Here is a 22,510-nt window from a genome sequence, read left to right as displayed (position 1 = left end):
TTCTTTAAATAAATTTGTGCCATAATTCCTCTGTTTTTTAGGTGTTAAGCAGGTTTAAACTAATTACAGATTTGCTACTATGTTTTCTTTTTGATGGAAGTATAAATATATATTTGGATCAAGGCCTAAAGAATATTTTAAAACAGTTATTTAAAAAAGATCAAGGCAACCACTCTTAAATATTTTTGGTTAAAGACTGAAATATCGGAAATTATGCAATGTGATTTAAACTTTATGAGGTTGGACGAAGAAAGACACCTTCAATTGGAGGAAGAATTTGTTAAAAGAGTTAATATACTAGAGAATATTTAAGTTGTTTTAAAAAAAAGTTCTAGAAATCCCCTCCCAGTGGATTTTTTAAAAACTTGTTTATGGAGCATGACATCCATTCAGTATAAAGCCTACAGTGTATTAAGTATACAACTTGATGGTTTAATACAAATTGAATACACCCACATAATCATCCCCAGATCAGAAAGTGGAGTATTCCCAGCAGCCCGGAAGTCCCCTTTAGGCCCTTTCCCAATTATAGCCTCTACTTTCTTTCTCCCAGAATAGCCACTCCATGTTTGGGTACTTTTGTAAAAGTCAGACAAATTTGTTGTACAGCTTAATTTATTTTTTTCTTCATTTTAATCTATTATATAACTTGGGCAAGGAACCTCTCTTTACCCTGACTTTTAGGTTGATATATTAGAGAAACTTAGCAAAATCATTTTGGGGGATTCAATTAAATAGGCTGTGTCAAGCCTCTTAAGTGCTATGTAATTGTTACTGTTAGTAAATAAATTATTATATTGAAATTTTCAGTTACTGTATCAGGTCAAGTTAAGTGAGAACCAAATTTTTGTGTTTGTTTTTGAATAATAATTCAAAGGATGGTTTTTCTCTATAGTGGAAGGATTAAGCGTTTAATCATACTCAGCAACTAGTTACTAAGAGTTACTTATTAGGTACTAGGGATATGCCCATGAGATATAGTTTAATTTTCCAGAAGCTCATTCTGTTGGAACAGGGATTGACAAACTTGTTAATAAAAGGCCAGATTGTTAATATTTTAAGATTTGTGGGCCATATGGTCTCTTGCATTTACTCAGCCCTGTCATTGCAGAATGGAAGCAGCCATGGACAACACATAAATGAATGAGCATGGCTGCATTCCAATAAAACTTTGTACATGGAACTGAAATTTGGATTTCATAAAATTTTAACGTGTCATAAAATTCCTCTAAATTTTTTTTGACCATTTAAAAATGAAAAGAATGTTCTCAGCTCACAGGTTGAAAAAATTGGACCAGGAGTCAGATTCAGCTCATGGGCTATAATTTTCCAACCCCTATGTGAGAAAAAAGGCCTATAAGCCAGTAATTGTAGAAGAGTATAATAAATACAAAAACTTCATATGTCTATGATGCAATGCCAGCACAAAGCAGAGTATTAATAGATCACCTGGCTTCAGGCAGTAGAGAGGCCTTCACATTCAAGCACTTTATGGTATATAAACAGCTTTCTATGTTTTTCTTCTTCTTCTATTAACATATGATAATGTAATTATAGAATAATCATATCAGAGAACAAAATTTTGTTTAAGCTGTACAAGTCTTTGCTCTCTTGAGTTTCTGGACCTGTTGAGCCATTGATGTTGATTTTTTTTTTTTTTTTCATTGATGTTGATTTTTAAGACAGTATGGAGCCAAAGGTTACACATGTACATAAATACATACACATGCACACGTTATTAAAAACTGCATAGTATGAGATCGTATGCCTAAATGTACAGTAAATCCATAGGAATTAGAATAGTAAGGAATTGGTTAGAGTTTAGCATTATCAACTCTTCTAGAATGCTCCATGTTGAAGCTTTACTTTTTTTTTTTTGTCGGTTTACTCATTTTCCAGAAATTTCCCTGTTTTATCACCATTCTTTGAAGATGGGATCGAGATTTTTGTACTAATTCCAGACTAAAACTGGTTACAGTTTTTATTAACTTCCATCACATATTGTATATTTTCTTTTGTGGCATCTCTAATGCTGTTTTTTAACGTCTGTTTTCCCATTCTCAACTGTGAGCTCAGTGGAAACATGGTTCATACCTGCTTTGGTTACTTAATTAGTCTTGTTGGATTGTTGTACCATAAGATTTTATTGGTCATTCATTTCTCAATAGATGATCTCTTCTGATGGTTCTGTGTACTATGTTAGGACTATATTGAATTCCAGTAGTTTGAGAAGTAGAGTAAAACACGAGAACTACTTTAGGTATTAGGGTTAAAATTGTATTGAATAGTTTTTAAAACTTTTAATTTTTTATATTTAACATACACACCATAAAAGGAGTATTTAATGGCTTTGAATTTGTCTTTGGATAAATCTCTAGAATGGCTGTTTTCAAATTTATTTCTTTGCAGTGGAAGCAGTGGAGGGAGTGGAAGTCGAGAGAACAGTGGAAGCAGCAGTATTGGCATTCCCATCGCCGTGCCTACACCTTCACCACCCACTGTTGGACCAGGTATGTTGGTGTATTAATCTGTTTTAATATGTGCTAGAATTTGAGCTTTATTATGAAATCTGAAATAGTTATATTAGATAAAATTTACTTATTAAATTTATGTGATTGTTGCTAGAAGAAATGCTAACAAATTTAAGAACATTTTTAGGGAGACTTTCACAGAGACTTTAGGAATTTACTAGTTATTTTTTCTTACACATAAAACATATTACATAACATCATTAAATATCTTTTGGGCCATTTTGCTTTAGAAATAACTTACCTTGGGCACTAGTCAAGAATGATATTATTTCAGGAGCAAACCAATATTGGTGATACTTCAAAGGATGAGTGTCTTTAATGTATATTTTATACTGGTGAGTTTTGTTGTTGTTACTGTTTTTTAATACCAGTGAGTTCTGGCATTGCTTTATAGGCTAGTGTCTCAACTCTGGCATTAGCTTGTTCTGTGACTTTTCTACATTTAGGTATAATACTCCATACATGTTCTAGTAAAATAATAATATAACATGAGATTAACATAGGAAAAGTTTTTTTTACTCTTTAGATTTTAGAAAAATTTAAGAAATTGTTGCAGAGCATTAAATTAGTTCCTTGATTTTTTTTTTTGTAAATGATATAAATATTTTATAATGTTAAAAATACATATTTCATAATCAAAACTGTTAGGAAAAATTCTTAGCTTCTCAAAGAGATTGTTGAAAAAGAAAAAGCTGCTTATGAAAACAGGCATATTTTATAGTTAATTCAGGTATGAACTCAATGTCCTTTTTTACCTAGTAAAATGAATTCATATTCATTTGGACATGCTTTACATTATCGGTGTCTCTTTCTTCTTTTTTTTTTTTCCTTTCCGAAACTTTGTACTTTCTTACTGTTTCAGAATGTTTAGTTCTCTTTCTTGCACTCTGACCTGAATTATAAACTATTTTATTAGAAAACATTTCTGTCCCTCCTCCTTCTGGAGCTCCACCAGCACCACCTCTTCCACCACTTCTCCCAGTGAACACTGTGATAGGTGAGATTGCATAACCACTGGAGTGATTTAACTTACTTTGTGTAATTCATAATAAACTCCTCTGTTAGACTGCTAGCTTTTATAGTTATTAGGTTGTTGGTGGTAATACAAAGGTTAAAGTTTTACTCTAATTTACACTAATTGCTTCAGGTGAAAGGCCTCTGAAGTTATATAGTTAAATATAAAATCACATTCTTTGAAATGTGAAATGCTTTTATGCTTAATTTGTAACTGATTTAAATGTGGTTCGTATTTGTTTTGATATTTTTTAGGAAAATTATAGCAGTGATTGTTCAAAAAGATTTTTAAATTAGTAATGTAATATATTTTTTTTTTTACATGAAACTTCATTTGGAACTCCCTGGTGTATACAACAGTCAAAGGATTGGGGTGAAGATGGGGGACAGGAGAAATTAAAATGGAAAAGAAATGATGTGTGGTTGTGGGGTGCTCCTGAGGCTTTCCTGTGGATCACCATTTGAAAACTTTGATATAGCTCAGTGCTTTGGAATCTAGGATGCCAAGAAATTTTCTTTTAATCTGATACATTTAAATTGTTCCTAAATTGGAGGTAACTAGATTGATTGAGCATATAAGGAATTCGGAATACAGACTCAGTATGAAACATTCAGCCTAGAAATATATCAGAGCAATAATCTGGGTAGACATGGATAGAAATGTTTCAAATGACAGCTAAGTTTCAGCCGCATCTTCTCAAAACATTGTAAAAGGGCAAAAGGAGGTAATAAAAAGATCCAAATAATAAAAATTACTGTCAGAAAATCCATGTGAAAAAAAAGTCCCCAACCTAGTTAATAATTAGGAAAATGAAAGTTAAAATCAGTGAGATACTATTTTATATCCACCTCATAAGTAGAAATGTAGAAGCTTACTAGTACCCAATGTTGATGAGGATGTATAGTAACTAGTACACTGCTGGTGGGAGTTTATTAGTTGATACATTCATTTTGGAAAGTAATTGTTACCTAGTCAGGTTGAACAGGCTTTTACCTTAGATTTAATAATTTCATTTCTAGATATTTGCCCTAGAGTACTGGTTCTCAGAATATGGCTACAAGACCCCTGGGGGATGCTAAGATCCTGTTATGGAGTTTTTGAGGTCAGAACTATATTAGTCATAATACGAAGACCTATATGCCTTTTTTATTCTCATTCTGGTACAAGTATACAGTGGAAGTTTCCAGAGGCTTGTATGACTTAGGACAGAATCATTGCTGTGACAGCTAATAGAATGTTTATATAGTCATGTGTTTTACAGATGTGTCTGTCAATTTTAATTTCTATTATAGTAATTACCTGTTGCTATAACCCACCTCTGCAAAAGCTTTTTGAGGTTCTCTAATTTTAAAGAGTAAAACTAAGACCATTGTGTTCTAGAGCATTGGCTTTCAGAGTGTGATCCCCAGACCAACTGCATCATCATCATCACAGGGTAACTAGTTAGAAATGTAAATTCTCAGATCCCATTCTAGACCTACGACTCACTCAGAAACTTTGAGGACTGGAGCCCAGCAGTCTGTATTATAACAAGCTCTCACGGTGAAATTCTGACTAATGCTGAAGTTTGAGAACGAGTGTTGTAGAGAAACTTAGGAACCCCACATTTAGGAATGTTCATAGTAGTAGCATTAATATTAGCAGAAATCCAGATGCAACCCAATTATTTAATCACAATAGAATGGATAAATAAGTTGTGGCATGCTCACATGCAAATAAAGCAACAGAAATGGATGATACAACATTGATATGCTTGCCAACAGGGATGAATCTTAAAAAAGGAGCAAGCCAACAATATGCATAATTACTCCATTATAAAAGCTTATAAATTATGATTTTTCTGTGTATTGCATATTGTTTAAGTTTATATATAGCTGTGATTTAAACTGTAAAGAAAGAATGTTTAACATCTTTTGAGTTTTGGGATCTAGAAGGTGCAAACAGGAAGCTTTGGTGATACTGGTAATATACTGTTTAATGGAGTTAGGTATTTATCTTATTTTTCTTTAAATTATATATAAATGAAAAAAAATTATATATAAATGTATATTTATGTAAATAAATTATATATAACCACTACATATTATACATATTAGTATACTATATGTATATGTAGTATTACTGTATATAACAATTTTGTATCTAAAGCATATATCCTTTGGCATCATGATTTATTTCATAATAAAACATTAAAGTAAATTCTGAAATAGGCTCAGTTTGGGAACTGCTGAATGACTGGTTTTCAATTTTAGATCACCAAGAAAAATGACTTCGATTTCATACACTTTTTAAGTCAGAAATATAAAAATCATTTTATAGAGATCTCTATTAAAAACAATTAAAGGTTTACCTCTTAGCTCTGTGGAAACCCTAGCTATCCAAAATTACTTATTCATGAAGGCTCTTGAATAGAGTATTATTTTTAAAATATGTTTCTATTTAGAAAATGAGCCTGGGGATGATTTAGATAATTAGTGACTGCCTATGGCTTGGGAGCTCCAAAATGTTAAATTTATTAGCACTTTTTAAAATGAACAACCTCTGCTGTATGGCTTTATGTAATAATTTGTATGACCTTTAGGAGAGGTTAAATTACACAACTGATTGAAAATAAACTAGTTTTACTTACTTAGTGGTGGTTAGATGTTTGGCTGTGGCAAAGAGGCTAACATTAGTCCTGAAGTTACCTTTGGAAAGTATGGTTAACTTTAGAGGCTTTGAACTTTATTAACCTTTGAAATATTAAACTTTTGAAATGTTGGTAGAGATGATATTGAATGAGATTTTAAGTACTGTTAGTACTTTAGTAATTCTAGATATGAATGATAAATAAAAAAAAAGATCGTTTTGGGTATAGGATGGAACAAACCCTCCAAGTATGGAGAAAGGTAATGGATTTTCTACATAAAGCTGCTTTAAAATTGTAAAATTAAAAAAAAATTGTAAAATTACTTTACAAAGTCTAAAATTACTTACAGTTTTGTCAGTTACAAAAGTGTAAGTGAAAAGGAAAGTGTAAAAACAAAACAAAAAAAAGAAAAGGAAAGTGTGTTAGTCTTAAAAGTTTGGAAACCGATGACAAATATCTGATTCTATCTATAAGTGCTTTGAAACTAGAAATTGTGCTTCTCATAAAAATGATTCTGCTGTCAAATACTGCTGTATTTGATTATAACTACTAACACAATAAACATTCACATAAATATAGCAGTATATGTGGAAAATATGCTAGCCTCTTTACATTTTATAATTTAACCTTTGTACTCCTGAAGATCTGGTGATGGGAAAGGAAGTTTGTAAATACATTGGTAATACAGTCACATCTGAAAACTGATGTGTTCCATCTCAGATTACCTTTTGGTACTGATTTTGTTGGAAAGATGTAGTTCCCATGTAAAACCTATATATTCTTAAATGATACAGAAAAAAGTTATATATGATATTAGCAAAATAACATTTGAGAGTCTGCTAAATTAAAAGGTTTAAGAATGTTATTTTACTTTTGCAGCTGTCCACACAGTATCTGTTTTTCCTTCTGTAACTTCAGAGAGCTAGCTATTTGTGTTTTATCTTCACATTTCTCTTTATTTTGTGCTGTGGGCTTTAAAAAGTAATAAATATTTCTTACTGAGAGTCCCCCTCTCTTTGTTCTGCCATCGGAGGTGACATGTTGTGCTCACATTCTTTGTTGGTTGCTTTTGACTAATGCTTTTCCGCAGCCCCGGGCTCAGCTCCTGGTTCCCAGTATGGCACAATGACCAGGCAGATTTCTCGACACAACTCTACCACTTCCTCGACATCTTCTGGTGGATACAGACGAACTCCCTCTGTGACTGCTCAATTTTCTGCTCAACCTCATGTTAATGGAGGTCCACTTTATTCTCAGAATTCAAGTAAGCTTGTGCTTTGCAGGCGTACAGCAACAGTGGAGTTCCTTTTGAAGGAAATTATTTGAAGCTGTTGTTCTTGCCAGTGATAGACAACAATTGAAACCATGCTATTTCGTGTTCATTCTTGGCTTTAGGGAGTCAGTCCTTGAATCCTGACATTTTAAGAATTACCGCTTATCACAAAAATAATTGCTTATCACTTTGAAAAAAATTCAGACTTACTGAATATACTTACATATTAAAATGTAACTAATGGTTTAACATTTTAATTACTATAAACAGAACTAGAGAAGAAAAATACTGAAATTAAGCTGACTTAATTTTAATGCCACATTTGAGACACTTCAGTAGCAGTAAGAACATTGCGAACAATTTTCTTTAAATAGTATAATGAAATTGCTGGCTATCACTTTTAAGCTTGTTAACCTGTATTGAAATAAGCTCAAAACCATTAAAAACATTTGTAATGCCTGCTTATTCTGTCTCTAATCACTGTAACAGTGGGGAGGATTTTCTTCTGATTTCTTTCTCTTCATGTCAAATTGCACATCTCAACACTAACTGCAGTTGGTGTTTTTAAAGGCTTAAAGATATTAAAGATTAGAAAATAGTTTTAGCATATAATGGCAGGAAGTATGAATTGCTTAGAGTAATCATTAATACCACTTTCCATGCTAAGATGCAGAATTCAGAAAGGAAAAAAATTCTGAAATGAACCTGTTGTCCAGTATTTATTATTGGCTTGAAGAGGCGAACACTGGCATAGACTCGAACACACCTTCCCATGTGGCATTTGTAACTACTTTCTAGAGCCACATGTTATATTGGTAAAAAGTACTGAATACTCTGATTTCCTAAGAAGTTAAAGTTTATAATGCATGTTCTGAACATGCATTTTAAAGCAGAGCTAAAGGAAAGTTCTCTTATTTGTTTCCAATGTAAATTTTAGAGTTAAAGATTGTGTTCTAGTAAGAAAACTCCTAAGAATTGAATAACACTTTAGCAAAAATGTCAGAATTCACAGATAACCCCCCAATTAATACAGTCCTTTTCCAAACTAAAATTTTCGTCCGGGCTATCTACCGAGAAACTTTACCAGTTAGAATTTTATCTCACATTTTCCCCGATTTCCTTTTGGTAATGAAAGGTAGCTAGTCTGAATATTCCATGGATTATCTGTTTATTGGCCTAGTAGTTTTATGATCTTTTAATTTTTTTTCATAATATGTTGTGTTTTTAGATCTCATCTTTATGTTTTTTATTTTTCTTTGCCTCACTTAGATATTTAGTTTACTCTGCAAGTATGGCTTTTGGTGACACTTCACCTAATACCTGTTTGTGTAGTTTTATTTTAACAGTGTTGGGGAAGATTGCTTATTCACAAATAAGACCTTTTCATTACTGAATGGCTATATCTTTTGGATATTACAAAGGAAATTTGGACTCAAATTTTGAAAATATGCGTCAAAATAATTATTCCACAACCTGACTTACTGTTGGTGTTGTAGTAATAGTGGTAGTAGTAGTGGTGGTTGTAGTAGTAGTAGCAGTAGTATGTAAATGTTTTTAGTGTTTTGATGTGCATATTTCCCCTTCTGTCCAGATGTGGTGGTAATGACTAGTATCTTCAGAGCATAGCTTTTCTTTTTCTCTCTGTACTAACCAGCATGTCTAGATACTAAGGGTTGTTTCTAAACAAACTTAGGCTTGTGGGAGGTTTGTTGTTGTTTTAAATCAACACTGTAACATTTTATTTAAGAGCCTTCTATATCCAAAGTATCAGAATCAATGAAGATCAATTTCATAGTGAGTTGAATGTTACTTTTAGCCATAAAATGAATATTAATGCAATACATGGCTTTGGTAAGTTATTGCTGCTTTGAATACTGAACCTCTTTAAAATTTTTATGCTTACCAATTATACATTGGGTTAATTGAAATGACCTTTTGGTTAAATGATCCTTGGAAACCGATAAATTATTTTTCTCTGACAATTTGTGTCATGTTTTGGTGACTGCCAGTAAACTCAATTTTGCAACTCAATCCCTGTTGACTTTTTCTAAGCAATCTTTGGCATTTACTGTCTTGTTAAAATGAGACAAAATGGTAAACTTATTAATGTTTAATAATGTTTAAACTTATTAATGTTTACGTATAGTTTGCTATAGTTTTTAATAACATTTGCTGCCCACATGAGCATTTGATATCAGTTTCCTATAAATTGTCCCCTCCAGAAAGAAGTTGGAATGTTTACAGCTACTCAATGATTCATTAGAAATTACTTTAATGAAAGTAATTGCATATTTTAACCTGTTTTGAGATCAGGTTTCCTATTTTCAGAATAGTGATAAAATGAAGAAGGTCCTTTTTGAAATACTTATCCTATGAAACTCAGTAAACAATTAACATGGTATGTGGAGCACTCTTATTCCCTAGTAAATTTAGGAGTGCTATCTTTAAAAATAAAACCATCACTTTAGAAAATAATAATGACCTTGATTTACCATAACAAGGATTTTTCCTGGAGAGCTGTGTGTAAATTTAGGTATATAGTAAGAACTGTTTTTAAAGGAAACCTGTGATTAATGTATGTATTTATATATGAAATAAACACTTATTCCATAACATATTTCTTAATTTGGGTTCTAATTTACAACATTACCTTAAAGCTAGACATACCTGTTAGGTTATAGAGATATGACAAAGACATGATGTCCTGGAAACCTTTATCTATATTTCGTGTTACTCATTTTTTTAAAAGTCTTTCCTTAGAATTTGAAAATTCTTTATATGAAAATGAGTGTAATGGTAAACTTAAATCTTCCTCAAACAGTATAACGTTAGGATTACATTAAATGTATTTTTAAAAAATTAACCAGTTGGCTAAGCAACAACTCCATTTAGGTTTGCTGGTGGGAAATGAACTTGAAGAAGGTTCTGCAGGTTTTTGTTTTGTTTTTTGTTTTGTTTTGTTTCATTTGCAAACTGTTCTTTGCATACTTATGTTTGTGGTCCTTGTAACTGACTTCTGCTTTTTGTTTGTTTCCTTTTCTTTCCTTTATCTGTTTTACTTCCCCCATACTGTGTTGTTGCTACCAGTTTCTATTGCTCCACCCCCTCCCCCTATGCCTCAGTTGACTCCACAGATACCTCTCACAGGCTTCGTGGCCAGGGTGCAGGAAAACAGTAAGTTTGGAAAAACTGAGCTGTCAAAGAGTAGAGGCTGTCTCCTTATAGCATGCATGGCTGATGAGTCATCATTTTCTTACTTTTATTGAGAAGCTAATCTTATCTTGAAAATAGGTGCAGATACGTATTTGAAACTGAAGAGCACGGTCTTCAGTTTTTTTCTCTTGTTTGCATGATTACTGACCCATATAAATTTCAAAACTGCAGCTTTCTTATGTTATTTACATGATCTAAAACATCAAATCTGATCTTTGCTGATTCTTAAGGAAAGCGTAATCAAACATAAAAATTCGAATTGTATGGAAACTACCAGCTTCCAACAGTTATTAGGGGGATTAGAAAATATTTTATATTCTGCAGCCAACAAATTCATCAGCATATAGATACAGTATGAGATTAAATTTATTATGCATTGGGGGCAGGTTTTTTTTTTTTTCCTTTAGTTACATAGAAATTTTAGTGAATTTTGAACCTATGTAAAGATTTGTTGTTAGGATAAGAATGAATCTTCAGAATGAGTAATTTACATCCAGGTTATCCATATGAGAGTGATAATGGCAAGCCTCTGTGTTTGGGCTACATGCAGGCCCATGAGGAGTATTTCTGAACATGCACATATGTCAGCTTTTAGGTCTTCTATCTCAAGCAGGTCAGGTTAGTGATTTGTGGAAATTCTTTTGAATACGTGGATTTGATTAGGATAGAGTAGTTTATATTGCTACCTGATTATGTTGAGGTAATTGTATAATCCTAACTTACATGATCAGAGTGAATGTTACTTGACAAAATAAAAAATACCACCATTACTGAGTTATAACTATGCCAAAATAGCTGTTGAGCTTAAGACGGGTGGTAAGATGGTCTAGTAGTGATTTACTTCATTTGGGATCATCACCATGCAAATAAATTTTAGAAGGGTTTGAACAAATGTGTAACCCACATGACTGCCTCATCTTCCGGGAAAATGCATTGTGGCAAATTCCATTGTTCAGCTCTTGCTGATTGATCACTGTTGTGTAATTCTCCACATTTCTTCCCTTCCTCCAGTCAAATAATTGTTTATTTGGTGTTATGTGCTAGGCTTTGGGAAGAGTACAAATAGTCTAAGACAAAGATCCCACTATCTTTAAGAAACATGTATGATTGAATGGGCTTTTTATAAAACGTTGTAGTTCCAAAATGTTGAAATTTCTGAGTGTAAACCATCCTCATTGTTAACATTTGTTTGAAAACTCCAATATGTTTAAACTTATAAAAAAAAAAGTGAATCTTATTTTTTAAAAAGTGAGTAAGGAAAAATTGCTGGTTCTTGATGTTATAAGAATTCAAAAACTTGAGCTGCCTTACAGTTAAGTTGAGAGGAAATATTTGAAAATAGCCGTAATAAACATCCATTTAGTGGGGCCAAAGTATATTGACTAGCATTTTGGTAACTCTTTTTATTTTTTTTTAATAGAAATTCAGTATTAATGTATATAATTTTAGGTTTGCATGTTTTTTGCTGAGGACCATGGTACTTACTATTTTATTTTAGCTCTTTTCCCCGGACTTAGGAACTGGAATCAGTTATCCTTGCGCTGCAGAATGTACAACTTTATTTAGGATCTATTTTCTTTGAAAGCATGTTAGGAAGATTGATTATAAACTGTATCAGTATCTTACATGTTTTACGGAGTACAAATTTTCTTTGTTTTCCTCTTAAATATGCAGTTTTCTGTGGCACTCAGAATTAATGATAATGAATGCCTGTGGCAGTTAACCTATTAAGTGTGCTTCAGTTTAAGGCATGAGCCCTTAAAAAAGTCAGTGTGTTTACTTTGTGTATGATTAGCATCAGAAAGCATTTTTGAACTAATTATGTGTGGTGCTAGATAAAGTGACCCTGTCTTCCGCCTCTGTATATATAATTTGGAGACAAGCCAGTGTAGATTCACATGGGCGTGAAGACGATTGAGTGAAAACATGAAACTAGTAAGTTATATATAAGTAAAGAGTAAATGCAATTTAGGGATGCAGGCAAATGTATAATTTACACATTAAGCCAAATTAAGGATATGAGCTATGGCTCTTTGATGTTAGATGGATCATACCCATTTTCTTCTCCTGTCAATAATAGCAGAAAGCTTTGTGGAGAAGGTAAAGGCAAAAATAAAACGACTCCAAGTAGTTGATGGAAAAATAAATTATATTTGTGCTTGGTGTAGCTATCAGAATGAGCATCACTACACAGGATTTGTTTTCTTAGTCTTTCTCATTCCCTGATGGGATCAAATAAAAATCACAGAATTGAAGTGGTTATGGAAGTAGGGCTATTATCCACAGATGTTCTAAATCTGGATCTCTTGGTTATAGTCTCCATTATTCCAAATAGGGTGGAGTGAACTTTAAAACCTATATTACAAATAGATTATGACTGCTTGCTTTGATAACATAAATAGCCCCAGAAATTGGCATTTGAATTAGTATGTTGGTATTCTGAGTTTCTCCGTTGTAGATATTATATAATTCTTTGTATCAGTTTCTGTCAAAGCATTTTCCTGTCTTTAACTTTTAAAGAAATCTAAATAATAATAATAATAATAATAATAATAATAATAATAATAATAAATCATCTGTGGATCAGAAATTCGTATTAAGAATTAGTTGTGTGTTCTGGCTTTAAATTCTTTAATATTGGGAGCACTTATTACCTAGTATCATAATAGCTTAGTGTCCATAGTTCTAGCCTGACCTTTTCTCATTTCACTGTTCAATTATTTAAATCCCACACATACATGTACCATACCCATCTACAACTTGAGGTATGAGTCATTATTGTTTTGCACGATATAAGTTCCTGTTCGTTTTTAATTACGTCTTCTTGCAACACTTTATTTTAAAAACCTTTATCGTGGATATATTCTTTAAAAATTGGGTCTTTAGGATCAAGTCTTTCCCCCATCCTATGTTTAAGTTTTACTAGCAATAATGCAAAAAATCTTAGCTTCCCTTCTACATTTAAAAAGTTGATTGTGAATACAAATACTTTTGAAAAATACTCAATGACATTTTGTATTAACTTGGAATTATTTAATTTCTCATTTCTGTTAAAATTTAAAAAAAAAATAGAAAACATACACATAGAAGCCAACCTGATAACTGCCAACTTTTTTCTCAACTGAAACAGACAAAAATAAAAATCCACTCACTGGAGATTTATTTCTGGGGAACTAAAAGCCAGAATCAGAGACCTGAATGTGTGCAGTGAATGGTTATCAAACCCTAATATAATGGTATTCATAACATTTACAGTAGTCCAAATGAGAAATGTGACACAGGCTTATTTAAAGAGGTAGGCTAACAAATGGGTGACATCTATTCTGATCCAAGCCTTGGAGTAAGGAAACTTTTTTACTCCTGTAATCCATATAAAAGGATGCTGCATTCATTACTTTGTAGCACTTCCTGATACTCTCATTTTTAGCTCATTGGATTATTGGAAAATTATTCTTAAGAATAATAGAAGCTCTAACACACCAAGCTTTTATTTCTAATCTTTGCATGTTTTATTATAGTGCATGCTATATACAAACTAGAGCTTTCTTAAATTCTTTTAAGAATTTTCATTTACTCTAACTTCTGATTCAAATTAATTATCTGAATTCTTCTAGTTGCTGACAGTCCAACTCCACCACCACCACCTCCCCCAGATGACATTCCCATGTTTGATGACTCTCCACCTCCGCCACCACCACCTCCAGTGGATTATGAGGATGAGGAGGCTGCAGTAGTTCAGTATAATGATCCATATGCAGATGGGGATCCTGCTTGGGCCCCCAAAAATTATATTGAGAAAGGTAAGGTACAGTCATCATTGAATTGGGGTAAAGGAAGCTTAACCTAATTACAGAATTTTAGAGCTATAAATAGCTTTATAAAAAATAGTCCAGTGTCTAGTCTAGTGACTGTCTATTCAACCCTTTGAATAGCTTTGTCAACCAAGAAAATTTAATTAATCCTTATTTCCTAGACATTTCCAGTATAAAGGAATTATCTTTATTTTTTAAGTTAAAAGTATGTTGTAATGCTAGATGCGGTTTTTCAAATGACATAGGTTTCCAGCTGGAGATGAACTTGCCTGTTTCCTTTTTATAGATGAAACAAGGTACAAAATAGGAGTTAAAATACTTACTAAAGTTATGTAATTAGTAAAGATTTAAAACAGAATTTCAAAGCTCTTAGAATAAAGAGAAACCTTTTATATATAAATATTTAAAAATATATTGAGACTATCATGAGAAAAAGCCTCAATTAAAGTTTTCAGTTAGTTGATCTTGTAAAAGAGAAGATAATCACTAGATTTTTTTCATGAAATTATGTATAACCCTAACATCCAAATTTATCAAAATTACTTGACATTCACTATAATTATGTATTAAGAAATAGTGGTAGGAAAGAAAGAAATTCTGTTTTTAGAGTTAATTGCTTTTCTTCATCCAGCTCTGTGCTATTTTAAAATCTGTATTTGTCGAGTTCTGAAAAATGCTTGTAATGTAGTTAAGCACATTTGATTGCCTTTTGAAATACATTCCCTTCCATTGGCCTTTACTCTCTTTAATTAACATTAAGCAAGTGGCTGTAGCTCTTGAGACCTGCACCATTTTTTGTGCCAAAGTTTTGAATACATGGCTAAAAGGGAATTGGTGGTTGTCCTTTTGTGTGTGTATGTATGTGTGTTTAAATTTTTTGACTATAGTTGACATACATTGTTATTAGTTCAGGTTTACAATATAAAATTCAGCATCTCTGTAGGTTATGCTAGGCTCACTACAAGTGTAGCTACCATCTGTCACTATACAAGCTATTACAATGCTGTTGACGATATTCCCTATGCTGTACCTTTTAAAATATTTATATTTATTTTCAAAAAAGATTTTATTTATTCTTGAGAGACATAGAGAGAGGCAGAGACATAGGCAGAGGGAGAAACAGGCTCCCTGTGGGGAGCTGGATGAGGGACCTAATCCCAGGACCCCAGGATCACAATCTGAGCCAAAGGCAGACGCTTACTCAACCACTGAGCCGCCCAGGTGCCCTAAAATATTTTTAAATAGTAAATATTCTACATAATGTTCAGGGAATCTTGAATAGTCTACTTTATGTTTAGATTCTCCTCTACCTTCAAATAGAGATATGTTGTGGTCATTATGAGGTTGATAAAGCTAAATAGTCTTGAGTTGTGTTCCTGTATTTCCTGGTTTGGAAATGCAAATTTAACTTTAAATTGGGACTAATATGGAACTAATAAAAAGTTGATAAACGTGAATGATATAATGGTTAATACATTTGGCAATAGAGCAGAATTACAAAATGTCTTTATAAGTTGAAATAATAGTCTTAAGTTAGTGGTCATCACACATGTTTTGTAAAAGACCAGATAATAAATATTTTTAACTTTAAAAAAAATGAAGTTTAATTAACACAACAGCATTCTATTAGTTTCAGGTGAACAACATAATAATTTGATGTCTGTATTACAAAATGAAGTACGAATGAAGTTTGCCAACCATATAGTCCCTTTTGTCACAACTACTCAGCCCTGCTATTGTAGCAGAAAAGCAGCCATAGACAGTACATAAGTGAATGGATGTGTCCATGTTTCAACAAAAATTTTTTTGACAAAAAAGGCAAGTGGCTTGGATTCAGCCATGGGCCATTGTTTGCTAATCTGTAGTCTAAATCAGAGAGCTGAGATTTAATATGATTATATTTAAATAATTTTTTAAATTTTTAAATAATTACCTTTATAATCAAGATGAATAAAACCTGGTTTAAAAGGAATTTTTGAATATATTAATCAACGGTATGTCAGGACTTCAGAAGCCAGATTATTAGGGTACCTTACCTGAACTGTAACCTAATATATACCAATCTGATCATATCCATTTATACTACACTAGTATTATGTGTAGTTCTGAGTACCACAGTTTAAGATCCTGCAAACAGGAATGCCTTTGAGAGGAGAATGTTCAGGAGGCAAGATATCTAGGAAGTGCACCTATAATGTGAAACAGTTGAACACATTGTTTCTAAGTTGAAAAGATTGCATAGGAACTAGATCACTGTCTTCAAATTTTTATCACGTAGAAGTAGGATTAGAGTAGTAGACTTTGAGTTCCAAAAGACTCTACAATCCATACAGAATGGGGGGAGCTTAGCTTTTTTTTTTTTTTTTTTTTTTTTAAGATTTATTTATTTATTCGAGAGAGAGAGAGAGAGAGAGAGAGGCAGAGACATAGGTAGAGGGAGAAGCAGACTCCTCACAGGGAGCCCACTGCAGGACTTGATCCCAGATCCTGGGATCACGACCTGAGCTGAAGGCAGGTACCCAACCACTGAGCCACCCAGGCGTCACCGGAGCTTAGCTCTTTATATGAATTAGGGTTCTGGAAAGTAGGATGGAAACTGAATTGTTAATGACTAAGTACTCAGCTGTAAGCATTATATTATAGGAGAGAATATATGCATTGGGGGAGGAGAAGTTGGGTATGACTGGGATTCATTTACTTAAAGGACTTGGAAAATGGAAACAAATTGGTTCAGTACTCTTACCAGCTCTAAGTGGTCTAAGTGGAACTAAAAACACAAAGAAAAGACAGTTTTCATTCTGCTGACTAACTTTGAGGACATCGGGCTTTTGTCACAATCAGTCTAAAAGTCCTCTACACAAACTCTAACCTTTTGTGACTCTGAATACAAAGAAATTAATGTTACCAATGCTAATAAGCAAATAATAATTGACAATAAATAATATGGTAGTTGCCTATTTAAATTATTACCATGTTTTCCTTACTAATGCTTTTCTAGTAATCACTCAATTTTCTTGAGTGGTTATTTAGCCAAAATTATACCAGGATAATAATTTAGTACTATTTATTCTGTATGTTTTTGGGTCAGTGAGCTTATAACTATGATTCTACTGCAGGATTAAAATGGAGGAGAATGGACTTGTTGAGTTTATTAAGTAACTGTATTAGTTATATTAACTATAACTTATATTAACTATATTAGTTTTGTAAAGGGGAAGTTATATTAACTGTAACTTATATTAACTATATTAGTTTTGTAAGGGGGAAGAGAATGTTGGCTATTTTAATTTAGCAAATGGTGCTATGGATCAGTACTTCAGGTCTCGTTCTTATTTATAATTCACTAATTCAAAATAATTAGGAGAAGTTGTCTTTCTCAGGGGAAAAGCGAGTGCCAGAATATCTTTAATGTCCTGAGAACTGTTTTAAGAAAAATGAGGTAATCAATGGAAATGAAATCTCTGTCACCTACCATCTCACATATATTAGAAAATTACATATAACTTGAGAACTATCAAGCTACAAAGGCAGAATGAAGGAACAATTAAATTCATAAACCATTTGGAAAACTAGTAATTTTTTGATGACTGTCCTTTCCACAGCAGTGTTTACAAAGGAAATGAATAGGGGGCATCTGGGTGGCTCAGTTGGTTAGTGTCTGCCTTTGGCTCAGGTTATGATCCCAGGGCCCATCAGGCTCCTTGCTCAGCAGGGAGTCTGCTTCTCCCCCTCCCTCCATCTGCCACTCCCCCTGCTTGTGCTCTCTATCAAATGAATAAATCTTAAAAAAAAAAAAAAAAAAAAGCAAGTGAACATTTTGAACTCCAAATAATTGAATACCACAGAACTACAAACAGTTCTCTAAGTCTTAATTAATGGGTCTTTGCTCACCTATTTCCCCCTTAAAAAACTCTGACCCTTATATAAATACTCTTTAAAAAAAAAAAAATCTAGGGATGGCCCTATAAATTACATGCTTATTTTCTGTGGATGAGTAGGATGAGCTTGACCTTCCAGGATATATGTATTTTCAAATTAGTGTGGGTAGTTACCTGATTGGCTCTGTAGCTTTGCCCAGTACATATTTTGGAAAATGGTGTTTTGCAGTGGTTGGCACTTTGTTGATATTTGAACAAATGAAACATCTAATAAATATGAAAACTCCAGGATCTTTCCTGGATAGATTGGTTGAGACTATTGACTTCTCTCTAGTCAAACTGTCAGTGTGATCCTACAGTCAAGGCAGTGATTTAGGCACCTGGTTGGCCACTGACTTGCCTGTTTTTACTGATGTAAGAATTAACAGGATTTGTACAAATACTTTGTTTTGCTATACTATAGATTTAATTGGTACTACATTTTACAATTTGAATGGATAAAGATGTGGTTTATGTATACAATGGAATATTACTTAGCCATTAGAAATGACAAATATCCACCATTTGCTTCAACGTGGATGGAACTGGAGGGTATTATGCTGAGTGAAATAAGTCAGTTGGAGAAGGACAAACATTATATGTTCTCATTCATTTGGGGAATATAAATAATAGTGAAAGGGAATAGAAGGGAAGGGAGAAGAAATGGGTAGGAAATATCAGAAAGGGAGACAGAACATGAAGACTCCTAACTGGGAAACGAACTAGGGGTGGTGGAAGGGGAGGAGAGTGGGGGGTGGGGGTGAATGGGTGACGGGCACTGAGGGGGGCACTTGACGGGATGAGCACTGGGTGTTATTCTGTATGTTGGCAAATTGAACAATAAAAAATAAACGTATTAAAAAAAATAAAAAAATAAAATTCAGTTAAATGTTGGAAATAGTGCACTTAAACATGGTATTTCAACTGTCTTTTCCATAGTTGTGGCAATATATGATTATACGAAAGACAAGGATGATGAGCTATCCTTCATGGAGGGTGCAATCATTTACGTAATAAAGAAGAATGATGACGGCTGGTATGAAGGAGTCTGCAATCGAGTGACTGGTCTGTTCCCTGGGAACTATGTTGAATCAATCATGCACTATACTGATTAAAGGTTTTGCTTTTAAAGTAGGTTCTTATTACTCAGTCATACTGTGGGACTATTATGGTTAACAGACTTGTCTTAAAATGTTTTAAATTGTGCCCATATTTTCAGGACATGCTGTTTTATTGGTATAATTGAATGTCTACCTGTAAGCATAAATCTTAGAGGCAGTTTGTGTATTGCTAAATGGCAATTTATACAAGAGGCTGTCTGTAACTGATTATGCTTATATGCTTACTTACACAGTTAACTCTATGACCAGCCTAAGTATTCTGGGGGTGTGGGGTATGATATTTAACAAATCATGATTCAGATTGTACCATTACGTTTCAGTGCAGCATGGTTACTAACGCTATGTCAGACTAATACTAAAATCAGAAAATTTCAATCCTGGTGCTGGTCATACTTTTTGTTTAGACTTTCTCATTCTTGAAATATATTATTTGTTTAAAGCATGCATACAAATTTATGTATTGAAATATACTTAAAAAAATCCAAGATGCTTCCAATTTGTGTAATATTTACTTGGAGTACTCGTACTTAGGTCTCTTGAAATGAATTGAGTCTCTAAGGTCTCCATGTGAAACAAAACAAAGGGTTATCTGTAATGTAATTTGTACTTAAGTTTTTTAATGAGTGAATTTGCATTATAAATTTTTTCCATTCATAAATACATAAGTGAACCAAAGGTTTTTGTCCTTTCCTTCACTGGTTTGCTTTTAAAATAAATGAATAAATGAATAAATAATTAAATAAATAATAAAAGATACTGATTTATTGCAGAATTATGGTTCTATTTTCTCAATATATTAACTTGGAAAAAAAAATTTAGCCTTATCTCACCCTGTCCCAATGGCAGTGACTGATTTTTGCAGATTTAAAATCTGAGATGGGTATTTACAAGTCAATCTACTGAACTCCTTTTCTAAAGTAACTTTTGCAAAGCTAAGAAAATGTGTTCAAGTGTGCACATTCTGTAAGTAAAATTCTTAGGGACTGCTGTATAAGTCCTTTGGTTTTCCAGTGGATTGTTGTATACTGGGCTCAATGAAAGGAAATTATAAGTATCTTTTACATGTTGTTTTTGTAGAACTGGGTGCAATTGACTTTTGAATAGGCACTGTTTAAATCCATTACCTGTCACTGGCAACATAAAAAGGTTTTAAAAAGATAATTCAAAAAAAGGTGGATCATGTATTAATCAGTGAACAGGGATATACCTGGCCAACAGATTGAAATGCAACACATGCACTTTGTGTGTCTCCTCTTAATTTAAGGGAAGGTTGGAGGGATGTTTTTTTTTTCTCATCTTGTGTGTAATTCTCTATTGCCTAGGATATTAAAGTAGAGCACTCAAGTGTGGGTTTCTGTGTGTATTGAGGATCTGTTTGGATTTTAAATTACAATTATTATGTACTGGGTGTTACAGACTTATAACAGCATAGTAAATGGTTAAAACTAGTGCAAAACATTTATTTCTGAAAATTAAAGGCCATTATTACTACCAAATCAATGTGACTGTTGTATATGCATTTTGCCTTTGTTAATTTTAAACATGATTTCAATATCACTAGTGATCAGCTAGCTACCTTTTTCATTTTTTCAAGTGGAATGTTCTCTTAATTTTGTATATAACCTGTTGTCTAAATTTTATGTACAGTCTTTTATAATAAACCATTCTCCTATATGAAATTTTGGATACTGTTAAAATCTAATGTGGATTGCATTGTAGACTTCAGTCTTTGTGACCTTTACTCCTATGGTGAAACATGATAAACCATTTGAATTTTAACATTGATTATTTATTTGTGTAATGGCTTTACATGTGGATCTTAACAGTGTAAACAATACCACATATAACCATCAAGATACCTCGATGAGAATTTACAGGACTAGAGTGACAAATTCGGGTGGTTTAATTACATTTAAAAAGTTTTCTGAAAAACTTTGCCAATAAAAAAAAAATTGCCCATCAATAAGGTTGAAATGGTTTTTTGAAATGATTTTTGGTTATTGCACATGAAGCAAAGTGTATTTCACAAAATTCTTTAGGCACAGTCTGGTAAAATAGCTGCCAGAAATAACAGAAAGAGTTGTCATTTATCTCTTGTGAGTACAATTTCTGAAAGCTGTATGAGGGCATCTCTTTCAGCGGATGGCCGAAGTTTACTGATTTCTCTGATTGCTTCATGGCAGTACCGCTGCGCGAGGTAGGTTGTTTGCTGCACACCATCACTCTGGGGAGTACAACAAAAGAGGAGAGACGCATCACTCACTGGGATCAGCTCTTAAATTCTTGCTATAGTAGAGAGTTAAGATGTACTTTTGTTGAGATCCAGGTTAATAAAGAGTCAAACTATGTTTCAGGTGCTCTCAGCAACTCATCATTCCAGCTTCCTCTTCCTACTATGTCTCAACATACTTTTCTCAGAGTGAAGCACATATTTATTCTATCAGCATGCAAAGCAACTAACTCATTAATATCAAATAGCCATCTACTTTCCCTTTTAAGTATTGAGTTTTTTAAAAGTTGTACATATATGCAATATGTATAAATTTTTAAGTGAAAACTATAGTTAGAAAAGAACATATATATAATAAAAGAGCACGTATGCTGGAAATCAACAGTTCTGTTCTTCTAAAGACAACAGCCGTATCTGCTGGTTTTAATATCTTAATTAACAACTTTATTACCTTTCTGCTAAGAAAGATGAGGATGCAGCCCATTCACCCTACGCCTTCTGGTTTGTTAATTCTATTGCCACCTTCTGTTAAGTTCATGTAGCACCAATTTCTCACTTTATCTCAAGGATACCAGTGTTCCTATTCTTTATACCTTTACGCTATAGAGATTTGCATTCTCTTCTGGAACCATGTTTTTATGTTGGTTCTAAAAGCTGAACGCTAATAAAACAGTTTCTATGAAGTAAAAATACATTTGCTGCAGAATCAAGTCCTGTAACTATCATTTTATTTTCTTCTCCGTGGTTCCAAGCTCATGAGCCCGCTATC

The 22,510-nt window shown here is 32.9% G+C and overlaps 2 protein-coding genes across 16 annotated transcripts in view; one reads left to right on the top strand and one right to left on the bottom strand.

Annotated features, from left to right (window-relative positions):
• Positions 1 to 21,474, top strand: part of ABI1 (abl interactor 1) — a 137,858-nt gene extending 116,384 nt beyond the window's left edge. For 4 of the 12 annotated variants that reach the window (XM_072742191.1, XM_072742201.1, XM_026013635.2 and 1 more), the window contains 6 exons: positions 2,410 to 2,510; positions 3,448 to 3,528; positions 7,266 to 7,439; positions 10,536 to 10,622; positions 14,276 to 14,461; positions 19,330 to 21,474. In XM_072742191.1, coding sequence (XP_072598292.1) covers positions 2,410 to 2,510; positions 3,448 to 3,528; positions 7,266 to 7,439; positions 10,536 to 10,622; positions 14,276 to 14,461; positions 19,330 to 19,505 — 805 coding nt within the window. In that variant the 3' untranslated portion in view covers positions 19,506 to 21,474. The remainder of the gene's footprint in view (positions 1 to 2,409; positions 2,511 to 3,447; positions 3,529 to 7,265; positions 7,440 to 10,535; positions 10,623 to 14,275; positions 14,462 to 19,329) is intronic. The other 8 variants (XM_026013640.2, XM_026013638.2, XM_026013639.2 and 5 more) reach the window with 4 other exon arrangements.
• The window catches only part of PDSS1 (decaprenyl diphosphate synthase subunit 1), a 49,949-nt gene continuing 48,717 nt past the window's right edge, over positions 21,279 to 22,510 (bottom strand). For 3 of the 4 annotated variants that reach the window (XM_072742232.1, XM_072742222.1, XM_072742281.1), the window contains one exon: positions 21,279 to 21,735. In XM_072742232.1, the coding sequence (XP_072598333.1) occupies positions 21,595 to 21,735 (141 nt within the window). In that variant the 3' untranslated portion in view covers positions 21,279 to 21,594. The remainder of the gene's footprint in view (positions 21,736 to 22,510) is intronic. The other variant, XR_011997947.1, reaches the window with a different exon arrangement.

The sequence above is a fragment of the Vulpes vulpes genome, chromosome 2, assembly GCF_048418805.1.
Source record: "Vulpes vulpes isolate BD-2025 chromosome 2, VulVul3, whole genome shotgun sequence".
Classification (NCBI taxonomy): domain Eukaryota; kingdom Metazoa; phylum Chordata; class Mammalia; order Carnivora; family Canidae; genus Vulpes; species Vulpes vulpes.
This window is presented reverse-complemented; position numbering and strand designations above follow the sequence as displayed.